This window comes from Phodopus roborovskii, unplaced genomic scaffold, assembly GCF_943737965.1.
Source record: "Phodopus roborovskii unplaced genomic scaffold, PHOROB, whole genome shotgun sequence".
Taxonomy (NCBI): domain Eukaryota; kingdom Metazoa; phylum Chordata; class Mammalia; order Rodentia; family Cricetidae; genus Phodopus; species Phodopus roborovskii.
In genome coordinates, this window is record NW_026126603.1 from 246,967 (window position 1) to 261,931 (window position 14,965).

The 14,965-nt window shown below is 38.8% G+C and overlaps 1 protein-coding gene across 1 annotated transcript in view; it reads left to right on the forward strand.

Annotated features, from left to right (window-relative positions):
• Positions 1 to 14,965, forward strand: part of Cubn (cubilin) — a 202,139-nt gene that overhangs the window by 84,479 nt on the left and 102,695 nt on the right. Inside the window, 1 exon segment of the mRNA XM_051205896.1 lies at positions 11,298 to 11,479. Coding sequence (XP_051061853.1) covers positions 11,298 to 11,479 — 182 coding nt within the window.

Sequence of the window (14,965 nt, forward strand, 5' to 3'; positions counted from 1 at the left end):
CAGAGAGAAGTGAGAACATACATGTTTTTCTATCTGTAAAGGAGCCTCACTTAAGATCAAGGTACACCTCACTCATGCATCAAACCTTCAAGCCAGTGACTGGAAAGTTGTGAAAAGAAATGGAATCCTGTAGTTGCTTTTATGGCTATAGTGTGCTGCTGTCACATAAATTCTGTTTGGTTTCAATAGAGATTTAAGAAAAAAGCAAAGGAAGAACCACACTTGAGCTCACATCCAAAGGTAGTAAGTAGCCTAGCGGCTCACTAAATTTTCCCTCAGACTTACGCATGCTAGACACATAATGCAAATGTGTATTTGTACTTTGCCCACTTTGACATTTTAGACTTCAGCCTTTGTGATACTCTAAAATATTTTTAGAGGTGAAGAATAGAAATGAATACTGCATTAGTATAGAACAAAGCTCAGAGTTTGATTATGATGCCGTAGCTGAATTTTTTTTGGGGGGGGAGGTCAAATTCTCAGTTATATTTTTGTTCAAAACACATGAATGTAGCTAATTTTAAAAATCTGTTCATCAAGACAGACAGTGGTGCCTGTGTGTATTTTCAGATATTTAGGAGGCTAAGCAAGAACTCACTTGAGCTCTTGATTTGAGATTGGCCTGGGCAGTATTAGAGCAATATTGTCTCAAAATCAAACAAACAAATTTGTTTCCCAATAACACTGCTTTTGGAATAATTTCACTCAAAAAAGTTCTGCAGCTGGTTTTGCCCTAGGCTCCAGAGCTTTCATTGTGATTGTGGTGATCAGAAGTAATGGCAAACATATGCAGATCTTTCACAATTAGTGGAATAGCTAAACCATGACTTTTTTGTCTCCTTGACAACAGTGGTAAACACACACACACACACACACACACACCCTTGACCTTCATCTAATGTTGGCTCTGAGTCTGTACCCAGGGCCTTTAGTGCCTTATATCCCAATTCCCACATTGCTACTGTTTGAAAACATATGAGCTCAATTTCCACTGCTGCTCATTCAAACTGTTATAAAAAAAAAAAAAAAAAACAGAAAAAAATAACCCACAAACAATCATGACCTTCCCAAATCACATATTGCACAATTTAGAACACTCCTTGATTTGGGGCCAAAGGGAGAGTTTTCTCAAATCTTCTATTTGTGTTCTGTTTCCTAGCAACATCCTTGATAGCAATTGCACATTTTTTCCAGGAGATTCCAGTTTTTTACACAATGTGAAAAAGGAAGCTACAGGTTATTTCTTTCCAACTTCAAATATTGTAACAAACACAAATGACCAAAATCACACATAATAGTCATCATGTTCAACATGGAACATTAATTTTTATCCATATTTCTTACCCATTACATGTCTACTGATTACTTTTATGAAAATATCACTGTGAGCTAGGCAAAATTAACACTGGCTATCTTCCTTGCACTAAATAAAGAGAATCTGTGGTGTAGGACAGAAATGATACTGTAGAAGTCAGTGAAATTTTATATTATGTATATATGTGTAAGGAGTAAGGTTTTTCCTCCCGCCGCCAGTCTTGTCCCGCCGTCGCACCAGCCCCAAATAACACACAGAGACTCTGTATTTGATATTATGCTATTGGCCAGTTACTTGTTTCTTATCGGCTAGCTCTGTCTTAAGTATTAACACATTTCTATGTATTTCCATGTGGTCTTACCGAAAGCAAAGGAATGGCGGTTCTGTTCTCTCCAGACTCTCCATCTTGACTCCTCCTTACTACTTCCTCTTTCCTCCTCGTCTCCTAGTCCCTCCTATCTTCCTGTCCTATTGGCCAACAGTGCTTTATTCATTAACCAGTATGAGAAACATATATACATAATGGCATCTCCCATTATCTCCTCTTTTCTGTCTAAATAAAAAGAAAGGTTTTAACCTTAACATAGCAAAATATATAACATAACAGTTATCAAGTAAGAATCACAGTTAACAATATTTAGTCCATTAACATTTAGTAAGATTCAAGAAAATATTCTATCATCTATTCTATCTTTGTGTGTCTAAAGTCTAAGTAACTTATTTTTAATCCTAACTAAGGAAAACTATAACCATAACTATCTGTCTTCAACTCCTTTAAAGACCACAGAAGGATAGTATATAAACTCTAGAAATGACAGAGACAACTCACTGCCTGGTCAGTCAGCTGAAGTTCTTCTGTAATCTTCCATCTTCAGCCCATAGGCCATAGTGTGTCTGGCAGACTCTTCCGCAAAGCAGGAAACTTTAAAGTGTCTTCTTGTATTGGCAGTTTGTCAGTCACTTTTCTCTGTGTCCTACAGACTGTCTGGCAGACTCTTCCATGAAGCAGGAACTCTGTAGCAATGTCCATCATGAATCAGTAGTCACTCTTCTGTGGATCCTGCATATCCAGTTTATACAGCATAAAGTCAAACAGTCCAGACAAAAGCAGTATCTTGTCCAAGTGGCTAGTCTTGCCATATTGGAAGTAAACTTCATAACTTGTTTCTTCGATGTCCATCTTTCTTTATGACGTAGGTGGTATTGCCAGGAGCATTTATGTCTCACTGTCAAGAAAAACCCTAAACCATTTTAAATGCCATACTCTGTAGTCTTTGAAAGGTTTGAAGAATGCCTATCTATCTCAAATACATCTCTGTGTATCTTGAAAAACCTAACTAACTTAACTCTAAGCTTTGACTATCATAGGTAATTATCTATAATCTGTACTACATTATACATTACATTTCTAAATGAGCTATATAAACACAATACATAAACAAGAAGAGAAATATACATATCACAAAATTGACCTTAAATTGTATCAATAAATGAAAATCCATTCCAAAACAAAGTATTCATATCTATAGCATATATATGTAATACGTAATATAAAAGCATTTGTTTCTAATGCTTTTTCTTCTCATCATATAGCCTAAACAATGTAGATTTGACCACCTAAGAACAATTGTAAGTTCATTTTGTTTTTTTTTAACATTTCATTTATTTATAGTATCCAGTTATTTATGTGTATAGTGTATAAGTGTATGCCATAGTATGCATGTGGAGGTCAGAGGTCAACTTATGAGAGTCAGTTCCCTCCCCTCTTCCCACTATGTTAATGGCCAGAAAACTGTTACCTGTGATTTAGTAAATCTATTTTAAGTTATTAATTATGAAAAATAAACTAAACTGGCCTGTGAAAGTTAAGTTAAAATGTGATTAAATACTTAGTACACTGACCTTACTGGCATTTTACTTGGTGTTTTTATTTAAAAATGACTGAGTACTTTAAAATATTATCTCATATCTTCTAATAATTCTGTGAAAGAAGCAACATTGTCTCATATTGTAGAAGAAAATGACTGAGAAATGCACCTTCAAGAACTTTAGCAACTAACTCGGACTCAGAAGTCCAGAGATGGTAGGATCAGAACAAACAAACCTTTGGCATTTGACCTGAAGTCAGTGCTTTAAGTAGATGCCTGCTGTCTGAAATCAACAATTTCTCCCACAAGTTTCATTGTGAAAAAGTGACATTACCCTGCAATATAAAGAAATTCAGAGCCTGCAGTAGTTAATGTTAAAAGAGCATTCCATAGCAATAAACATTTTAAAGAATTTATAGACTAGACTCTTCCCAACATAAGTTATGTTCTAGTTTCAAGAGTTCCCTTCAAAATTACATTATTTATTTTGTCTTTCTATTCAAGTAACAATAAATTATGGAGTTCAGTGGTGAGGTCTTAGCACACTGTCAGGCAAAGGACTAGTACAAACTAGCCATGTCTGTCTACCTTTCCACACGTCTTCCAGTGCATCGGTGGTCACACTCATGCTTGCTAACATGTGCTCTAGCACTACACAGGACTGATGAAAAATAGCTTACAAAGAAGAGTTAGTTTACAGTAATAGAGGTGGTAGCTGTCTTCAGATGGGACTGGATTGGCTCAGCATAGAGTGTGTGAGGATTTTGCTGACTTTGCTGTTTTGCTTCCCTTTAGAGAGGGACCTAGGCTGGCTGGCTGGCTGGCTTACTACAGCTCTGGATGTGATATTAACAGAAAACAGTCTTGGACTCATCTGTCCCTATAACCACATCGCTGCTGCCATCTTTCATGGCCTTTCCCCTTCTGTATGTCTGTTTCTAAAGTTCCCTCTTAGGGGACAGCCATGTTGAACTTGAGTCCAGTTGTAAGGTGGTGGCCTCTCTTTGACTACATCAAGTGTTATCAACACCATCAACATGACACTGCCTGTTTTTGTGCATTTTCTGGTATGGAACAACCTCCCTGCGGAGCAAAGTTTGGGAACTGAGGGCAAAGTGAACGGTAGAATTGGACAGAAAGGGGTGAGGCAGTCTTGGAGGCTCCTTGAACTTCTCCCTAGAAAAAGTTGTCCAACACAATGACATTGAAGAATTGAAGGTTATGAATATTTTAAAATAGATGTGTGAGTGTTGAACTTGCAAATGCATGAGGGCACGACTCCTCCATCTTTTCTTGCTCCTAGGGTTTTATGATGTAGTTATTAGTAGTATGATGTATGACTTTTTATTTTGGAAGACATTTATTCCATTTCCTTGATTTCATTTCCTTTGCAGATATTTTATACTACCCTTGTTTAGAAATCGTGTATAATTTCAAAACTGTCTGAGAGACAGAGAGAAGATAGATGATAGAGATAGATAGAATAAGTGTAATCAATGGATTGATTTACCCTAGAGAATTGTAAGCAGAGAATTTCCACTGGGAAAACATTTCCAATCTGACTAGAAATTCAAAATAGAAGTAAGTAGATTGGAAGGAAAAGGCTATAGCTCATCACAACAAAAATATGATGAGACTGGATATAGTTGTCTGGGATAAAATGAAAGATGTTTATCCTTTATAGACAGGAAATTAAATTTTATATAAAGTATGGACAGTCTGGATTTATTTCTTTCATTTCTTTTACTGGTGTGCTAAGGTGAAGAACTTCAATATTCAGACCCAGGACATCCTAGATAGATGCTGTTATTGGCTTAATCTTTTATACTATGCATGACATAGTGATCATGTCATTTTATAACTATAGGTAGTACTGATTTTGAATTTCTTATTTGTTTTGTCTAATTCACACACTTAGTGATATGGGTTTGTTTGGTTTGGTTTTGGTCTCTAGTATCTAGTATTAAAAACAGTAAACGTCTCTCTCTCTCTCTCTCTCTCTCTCTCTCTCTCCATAAAAGTGTGGAGTAGGAGTGAGGTTCACATGGAGGATGAAATTTTCTAGCTCTTAATGACTTCTTAACTCTTTTTTTTAGTCATTGCTTTAACTCCTTGTTTCCCCCTAATGTGGTGAGTATCTGTTGCTGGTTTCTTCAATGGTAGATCTTTCCTATTTCTAACCTCATCCTTGTCTAACCATCATCTAATATCTAAGAAGATAAATAGAAAGTCAGTACAAGATGAGGGAGGGAAACTTACACATCATCCTCCTTCCCATGTGACACCCAGAGCCACTGCCACCTCATGCCTGTGTGGGAGTTTGGCGCCTCATTTATTAACAAAGGAATGAGTTGTATTAGCTTCTTAGGCTATTGTAATAAAGTACCCAGGGTCAGTGGCCCAAGACAAAAGGAATTTATTTCTTTACTCTAGAAGGCACAGATCTAAATTCAAGCTACTGACAATGCCATCCCACAAAATGGTACCTTGGGGAAGAATCCTCCTTCTTCTCTAAGCTTCTGTTGTCTGCTGGAAATTCTTGGTTTTTATAGCAACTATGACCTCAACTTCTACCTCTAACTTTACATGGGTGCCTCCTTTGGGCTCACTTTCTTCTCACGAGGACATCAGTCATATTAGAATTCAGCTTCATCCTAATCCAGTAACGTCTCCTTGAGGGGACAACATAGCAAAGACCTGCCTGTCACATGCTCAGGTTCCTGGTGGACACAAATCTGGGAAATGACTCTGCTTACTCCATGATGTTTTGTTCCATGACTTTGGACAACTCTTCTTCTATGGCTTTGTCTGTTTCTTTGTTTCTGTCTTTTCATTTTCTACTTTTCCTTAGGAAACTCTAACATTTATTGTCTTTGAAGTCACAGGCAAAAACAATCTCCCAAACTTTAGAATTTGTAGGTTAATTTTCTAGGGAATATTTGTGGGTTAGCATTTATCTATGAGAATGAGGACACGAGCTAAAATAATTATGAAATTAAGTAGAACAAGAGAACCAGGAAATATGTTACCTTAGCACAGTTAGGACCTTCCCTAAATTCCCAGCTTTTCATTGCTAATTTCCATCAGATCATCACTGCCAAGTCCCTAGTCTTCCCCAGTCCTCTCCAGACCTTCTTTCTTGTCCTTTCTGGCTGTTGCTGAACTTGCTTTCTTTTGAAGATAACTAAAAGTGTTGTTCCTAACAGAACTCACTTAATACTGTCTTAATTATAGCTGACATAAGCCATGACTTTTTAAATTCCAGTACAGAGAATAAAATAAGGCTCTTCCATGGATACTCTGCCTTCAAGCTTTTGTACTTGTGTGTTTTAAATAAAATTAGCTTCAGTAAAATAAACCAGTGGTAAGTCAGCCAATTATAGGCAGAGGCACAAAGAGTCCTTTTATAGAAATAAGTTGACCTGGCCAATGAACCCATTTCAAGGTATTACAGAACAAAAGTCTGCATTTTTTATGTCACAGAAAGACTATTAAATTATAAATCAATATTCAGTTGAGTATGTGAACCTTCTCAATTTTTTGTGTTTAACATTTGTTTTTATTGTAGTTGCTGTTTTTACTATACTCCAGCTGTTAGGCTTTGTATCATCAACTGCTGATTTCTCAGGCATGACCCTCGGGAAGTAGAGCACAGAGTGTGAGGGTACCCTGAAAGCTGGCTTCCCAGTTTCTTCAGTGTTAGTGGACTTTGGCCGTATTTGTTCCGTACAAGCACCCCTCCTGACAAATTGGCTTGTGGATTATAGTGTTAGGAAAACATCAAACATGAAGAGGTGACAATTTTGAGTGACCCAGAGGGTGAACTGAATACCAGTCATAGTTGGCCTAAAGACAGAATACACATAGGAGACCCTTACTGTACTTTTGTGCTGCAATTTAGAAACTCAAAACACAAATGGTATTAGGTGAGTTATTTCATGAACAGAATGTTTAATTATTTATCCAAATAGACAGACTTAGCAACAGTTTTCAACTTGTCCTTGCTGAGAGCACCATAGAGCAGTGTGCTTCCTGCTGATAAGGTAAATGCTTCCTTTCAGCTGATGACTGGGATTTGGAGGAAAATAAAATCAAATAGATTATCAGTCACTGGTAATGGTTTTCTAAAGATTAGCTGTTTAAAGCTGGAGAAACATGTGAGTCACTTCAATATCCTACTGCAGTCCTGCTCAGCAGCTGCCTATGACATTAACGTACTGGACAGTGTCAGATTTGCCTCAAAGTCAATGACAAGCTTTTGCTCTGCTTCCTTTATGCAGGTTGCTGAGGTAATTCCTTGTTTAGTCAGTGAGCAAAGCAGCCTTGAGGACAGGATCCAATGCGGTCCTTACAGCACTACAGCAGTGTCTCTTTGGCATAGAGACAACACAGAATTAGAGGGGGAGGAGGTGTGTGTGCATCAGAATAACTGAGAATTTTTCCTAGAGGAATTCATTAAGTGCTGTGAACTCACAGACCATCTCTAAAGTGAATCTTACATACCATTCCTGCCTAACTCCTGCTGTTAGAAATTTCAAACAAGATAATGTAATTATTAAAAGCATTTTGAAAAGTACACTGCCATATACATATGTATAGGACTTAAAAGCATACAACTTAATGAACAACACATTTTGTATCTTTTCTCTATTGGTACCTAAATTACTAGCCAATAATTTTACTCCTAGCCCCGAGATTTTTATAGTGTGTTCTCATGTCTAGTAAACTCTTGCTAGGAGACAATATGTAGTAAAAGCCGAACAATTGTCCTATCCACGACTCTTATTTTGACTCTTTTATTAACTTATGTAAAAATGCCATGAGTTAGGAACTAATATTCATGCAGCTGACCTGAGGGTTAGGGATAGTAAATTATTTATTCATGAAGTATCATAGCAGAACTGAAGCCCACTTTGTCTAATGTCACAACCCACATTCAACCCATTTACTGTTTCCAAAGGGTTTGATCTAACATGTTAATTGAACAGTTACAAATATTGTTCTCCCCATGAAAGCCTTTGATAAACTGGTTGCAAGAAGCCACATCACTGTTCTACTAAATTTGAAACTCTGGAAACTCTCATTAGTTGTCATTTTTGTCATGTTGTCAGATTCTTCATGTTGAGCCCTGACATGCCTTTCCTAAGTCAACTTTCATCTATTTTAGTCATAAATATTAAGTTATTAAAAAAACCTCCCAATTTCTTCTATATTTTATTATTCATTCAACCGCAAACACATGACCACACAATGTTGATTGTCATGAATCTTTTCATATTCAGGGTTCACTTTCTAATCCCTTCCTATGATGTTAAGTCTCATACCTGAAGTCACTAGTCTAAAAGCCTATGACATGATCATTCATTCATTCTTGTTTGTATTAATACCATTTAAGAGCTGGGTGTAGTAGGGCACACCTTTGCTCCCAGCACTCAGAGAGGCAGACATATCTTTATGAGGCCAACCTAGTCTACATAGTGAGTTCCAGGCTAGCCAAGGGTACATAATGAAACCCTATCTCAAAATAATAATGAAAAAAAAAACAAAAAACAAAAGTATAAAACTCTAGAAGGCACCAGTCACAGTCTATTTACTCTAGAAATTGGTGCTTCCTGAGCTAGGGCAACACTAGGTCCCATGGTATGTTCAAACATGGTATTTTTCCTAAATTACAAGTGAGTGAAGCCATTCTGTTTACATGGAGGGTTCCTGAAAACCATTTTATCAATAAACAACCCAATGAGAAAGCCCTTTGAGAGGATCTGGAAGCTCAGATAGTGCATCTCTGCATCTTTACTTAGGTTCAGCCCATCAGCCAATCGTATCCATTGTTTTAAAATCAGAGTTGACTCACTTAAGCCTCTGTATTACATTTTCCTATTGTGTGTTCCAATTGTTTTAGGTTCCCTTGTAAATTCCTTTGCACCTAGCAAGATAGTAACACCCTGCCCACTCACTGGGCACTGAGATAATATCAGATTCTTGGCTACAGTCCTGCTTTGAAAAACTAATCAATAAAGTATAAAAAGCAGCTCACTTGTTATTTTTTAATAAAATAAATTATTCTTTGCAAATGAAATAAAAAGCAATAATGTTTACTAGTGTATAACCCTAAAAACATGCATGTTCATAGATTTATTTCTTAAGAGATTAAATGCTTCTTCTAAAGTATATACCTAGTAATAACTCATTCAGTAAGTGAACAAGAGAATATAGGAAACTGGAAAACTACTTTGCTTTTTTGAGAATAACAAAGGTGTCATCACGTTTCTAAACATAATTATCAGAGTTGACTTTATTTTCTAGGATTTATGGTTTCAATCATAAATCAACTAGATTCCATATTTTAATCTATATTTGACATGAACTTTGAAGTCAAATATATTACCCTTTTAATATGGTAAACTACAGAAGTAATGAGAACATGAAGAAAAAACATAATTTTCAAGTTTTAACAGTCTCTCTCTTCTTTTTTTTCCATAATCACACTTTCCTGACAGAGTAAAACTGAAAATATTAGAATTTCTCTTCAAAGACACACACACACACACACACACACACACACACACACACGCACGCACGCACGCACACACACACACACACACACACACACACTATTGATGGGAGCATAAAATGATACTTAAAAACAATATCTTACTTCTATTATTAAACAAACCTTGCTTATTTATCAGTCTTGAACTGTAGGAGATGGTACTGTGGATCTACAGGGCTATAACTTTGGCTTTCAAAGCCACACTGGAGTAAAAAAATCTGATATCATCATGCCAGTGTACAGTGACAGGTCACGGTGTTAGCATCCTTTTAGGTGCAAAAGAATTTACAAGGGAACCTAAAACAATGGGAACAATGGGAAAATATAATTCAGAGGCTTAGATTGGTAACTATTTTAAAACAATGGATACGATCGGCTGATGGGCTGAACCTAAGTAAAGATGCAGAGATGCACTATCTGAGCTTCCAGATCCTCTCAAAGGGCTTTCTCATTGGGTTGTTTATTTTATAAAATGGTTTTCAGGAACCCTCCATGTAAACAGAATGGCTTCACTCACTTGTAATTTAGGGAAAGCTCCATGTTTGAACATAGCATGGGACCCAGTGTTGCCCTAGCTCAGGAAGTACCAATTCCAGAGTAAATAGACTGTGGCTGGTGCCTTCTAGAGTTGAGCAGACATATTGAAGAATTGTACAAGCTATGCTGGTTTTAGCTTCAGGAATATTTTCAGTGTGTTTTTACAGTAGGAAAAATCTTTCCTAGTCTTTGATTATGTTTATTTTTAGACCATTCTCTACAGTCTAAAATAATGTCCATATGTTTAAATAGATTTTTTTTTCAAAATGAGATTTATCCCCCCCCCCAGAAATAAAAGGAGAAATGTTATAAGACTTAGGAAAGGTATTGCCTTGAGCTACAGATTTAAAATCTAGGAATTAAAGTTTCAAGTGGAAGTAGGATAAAAGTACACAAAGAAGGCGCTAGCTAGCACTTTTGGGAACTTGAGCCAGAATCAGGGGCTCCCTCTCTCCTGAGTCAATCTCAGGGGTTATAGGCTGGGCTCAAACTTGCTGTGGGAGTGAGGTTGGCCTTGTCCTTCTGATCCTGCCTCCACCTCCCCTTCTGGGATTGCAGACATGCACCACCATGCCTGGCTACAATCAGGTCCTTTATAGATTTGAAATTCTGCTGTTGACTCAGGATCCCCACTCCCAGAAGCCATTGTCTTCTCCCTAGGTCTTTTCACCTAAAACTAATAAAGAAAATCTAGATGTGGTAGGAATAAGAACTCAGCATTATTATAGAAATAAAATAATAATCACTACCTCAAAAGAATACATTTAATAACTATGATTTCCTTTTCTTGACTTTTTATGCTAGAGATTAAAGCCCAGGCATTGTATATCCTAAGCATGTGTTTTACCACTTAGCTATACCCACACTCTTTTTACTGCTTTATGATGGCAAAATTAAACTTTATTGTAACTTTTCTCCTATAGGAGGCATTACACATCCTCCATCACCTTTGATGAGATGAAAGTTTAAATATTTTCTGGCCACTGTTGCCCCTTGCACTAACTAAGCTTTCTGTGTTCAACAGGCTGTGGTGGGGAGATGTCTGGAGTCACGGGCTCCTTCAGCAGCCCTGGGTACCCTAACAGCTATCCTCCTGACAAGGAATGTATCTGGAACATTCGCGTGGCCCCAGGGAATATCATTCAGCTCACCATCCATGATTTTGATGTGGAATATCACACAGACTGCAACTATGACACCCTGGAGGTAGGAAGTCAGATTGCTTTTTCAGTGTGTTACAAAAATCTAGGGTAAAACTAGAAAGAGCCCATATTCATTCCAGTGGCTGTCCCTTTTCTATTCTTAGACATTCTAATAAGTATCTCCTCTCTGTGGATAGTGTTAGCAGACATATGGGATTAATACGCCAGTTGGAGCTCTCTCTGTAGTGCCTGCGGGCCTTGGCTGGGGCTGGTTCACTAGGAGGTAAGAAGAACCAGCAGCAATTGGGGAACAACATGAGTAAAGAGCTGGGAAAGGACAGAAGGAACCACAGTGGGCAGGTTGGGTTTGATCCCTTTTAGGGCTGATTCATTGGTCCCCTATCTGTGGTCCGTGTTGATAAAGGCTATACTTGGGGTTTTTAGCAGTCCACACTTCTACTTCTGGTCTGAGGATTCTCCCTTAGAGAAATCATTGCACATTTGGAAGTCAGTGGGAAGATAGGCCCCCACACACTGACCATGAGCATATTGCTTTCATAACTGCAGCTGCTGTCTGGGGGTTTTGCCCACTGTTCTGCTAGAGGTACAGCTGCAGCTGCTACGGGGGGGGCTGTCCTTTAAGTCATTTGGTGTGTCCTTGTAGATAAGGACTTTCCAATGCTACTTCAAGAGTTTATCTCAAAAAATTAAGACAACTTTAGAGAATTTTGGGCCTTAAGGGTTGTAATTATCAACTTCTGGATATATCAGCAAATTGAATGGTTTCTAGGCACATGCAAATTCCCCCATCACCTCAGCTATGGGAACTCCTATTTCACATCATTCTACAGCTAATGACATGTAGACTTCACGAGGCTGGGGCATTTGGCTTGTCCCTTTTATACCCTGTATTCATTGTGCCAAATGCCAAGCAAAGAGTAAGCATCCGATATTTGTAAATGAGCAAAAGCATCCATCCACAACTGTGATTAACACGTGGTAATGATACACATTTGGATCACAATGAATGTACACAACCACATTCACATTTGGATGTGAATAGTCCCATGCAAGACAAGGAGGACTCTGTACACATATTATAGTTGTCCAAATCAACTCCCACATTCATGGCCTTTTTTTATGACCATCTGGGTGGTGGCTATTATAGCCATGGCACCTGATGAAGATTACAGTTTCATGTGTCCCAGGGCAAAGAATTAGACCAGGGATACATGGTTATACATAGACATAGAGACAGTTTTTTAACAAAAGGGAATGAGAGTGGGCTAGAGAGCTGAGGCAAAGGCATGTCTTTGAGAGTAGTGGGCCCCGGTGCTCATCACCTTCACAGGTCATGCACACAGCTCAGGCCTCTCCCACATTTGTATACTTTCCTTGGGCATGATCTCTTCTATAAGCTAGGAAGGGAAGAGTTTCAAGCCTTTCTCTGGCAGCTGCTGTTTTCCATGTGTTAATTTTGATATAGTTTTCTCCACAAATGGAAGGTCTACAAAACATAGCCATGAATCCAGTCACTACTCACAGCTCTATGCAAACCCAGATAAAGTGAAGATTGAAAATAACACAGAGGGCTTTATAGGAATACTTTAACCCTTGAAAGTTATTTAATAAGAAGAAATGGAGTTCTCAAGCCCTAGTGTACAGTCACAAGGAATTACATTCAGCAACTCAGTCCCCTTTACAAGGAAGCAGTGGTGAGAGGGAGTCAGGGCCAAAACTGAGAGGCCTTGGGTCAAATCCATACCCCTCTCTGTGGTGAGAACAAAGGAGCCTCCCCAAAATTCACCGTAGAGCTTGAAGAAAGACTTGAGGGATGCTGAAGTCATTTCTCTACCAACAAGGATACTGTTTGATTGCATAAAACCCTTAACACTTAAAAAGGGCTGGCAGCTGATTCTCTGCAGCACTATACACGGTTCTAGGTTCCAAGCCCTTCATCTTCATATTTCAGAGTACATGTGATTGGTGCCCACTTGGCAAAATATAAATGGATTCATTGTGCTTTGGGTCTTGTCATACCCATTATGTGAGAATGAGGAGACAAGTGGTGTTCTCTGTAAGCACCCTCAAGAGCACAAAATGAGAGACTCCAGGCAGCAAGCAGCACTCTTGGGGGTGGGCGGACCTACGCCAGCTCAAAAATATCTGTGACAAGAGGTGGCAGCTTCCTTGGGTTTATGTTTAGTAGGACAAACTGACAATTCTGTGGGCTCACAACTTCTGCTAGGAGCACAATTTGAAGGACTATGTCAAGGCCTGGAGGCTATAATGAGTAACTCCTCGGCCTTTAGTTTACAAACCCTTTTTATTTCTCTGCCAGTACCCAGCTGGGGGTAGGGCAGGGGAGCTGTCTCACTGATAATACATTGACAGTAGGTTTCTAAATCTGTTACTAGGATGGGTATGTACTCCAGAAACAAGGCTAACTTTCTCAACTTGAACACTCACATTTCCTATCGTGCTGAGCACAACCAAGTAGGACTCACTGTCACTAGACACTGGACTGTCTGGGATCCACTGATTTTTACTGGGAGCCACCTCATCCTTTAATGAATCATTGTCCACAAGTGGCCAGTTGCACAAAGCAACAGCCGTAGAGCTACTCATAACCCTGGAATGCTGAGTTGATCTTCAAAATAAATGGAGCTAACAGAGCAGAAAACAGTGTTCAGAGCAGATTAAAACTGCAGGCTTTGAAGTACTCCCCCATCCTGGGCATTTGCTAAAAACACTCGGTAATCTCTGCTCAGTGTACCATTGCTTGCCCCCACAGCTTTTAGTCACAAGCTGGAGTAGAATGAATCACACCCAGAAATTCTTTCCATCCTTTCCCACTTTGACCATGTGTTAGCTATCAGTTTTATTTCTGGGAACCAAAAATCACCATCCTGTTGTTTTGGTTATGGAAATCCCAGGCTGATTTTGTTTCAGTCTCCAAGAAAGCTCTGTGCAGAACCTGGAGAGGAAATCCCCACCCTGGTACAATAAAACAAAACAATTGCTTGGTGTGAGCAGCTTGCACAGCCAGACCTCTCAGCAATGGTCATTTGTGAGTTGAGCCCAGAGCCAGGGGAGGCAAAGAATGTTCAAAGTGGCAGTGTTTATTCTTTTGGAGGCTTCTAGGCCTAGCCAACTCATACCCATTATGTTTGTGATCTCAAGGGGATGCATGAACAGGGAAAACAAAGATTATTTTGCTGACTTGTAGGTTTCTTTGTCAGTACTTAGCGCCAATGCAGTGTTCTCTGGGAATACATACTGGTTGCTGGCTCCTCAGATTAGGAACACATGCTGCTGGCTGCATGTGCTAGGGACTGTGATCTGGGCTGGGATAGGAAGGACAGACCTGAGAAAGAGTTTTAGCAAGATGAGCTTCGGTTCACCTGTACATACATGGAAAGAGGCAACAACAGAGGCTCTGCCCAAAGCCCGGCTTTTCATGGCACTTTCAGGGCCTTACCAACAGCAAACATTAGTTCCTCCCAGTGAAAATAAGCCCAGAGCAATTGCCTGCTTCATTCCTTTGCAA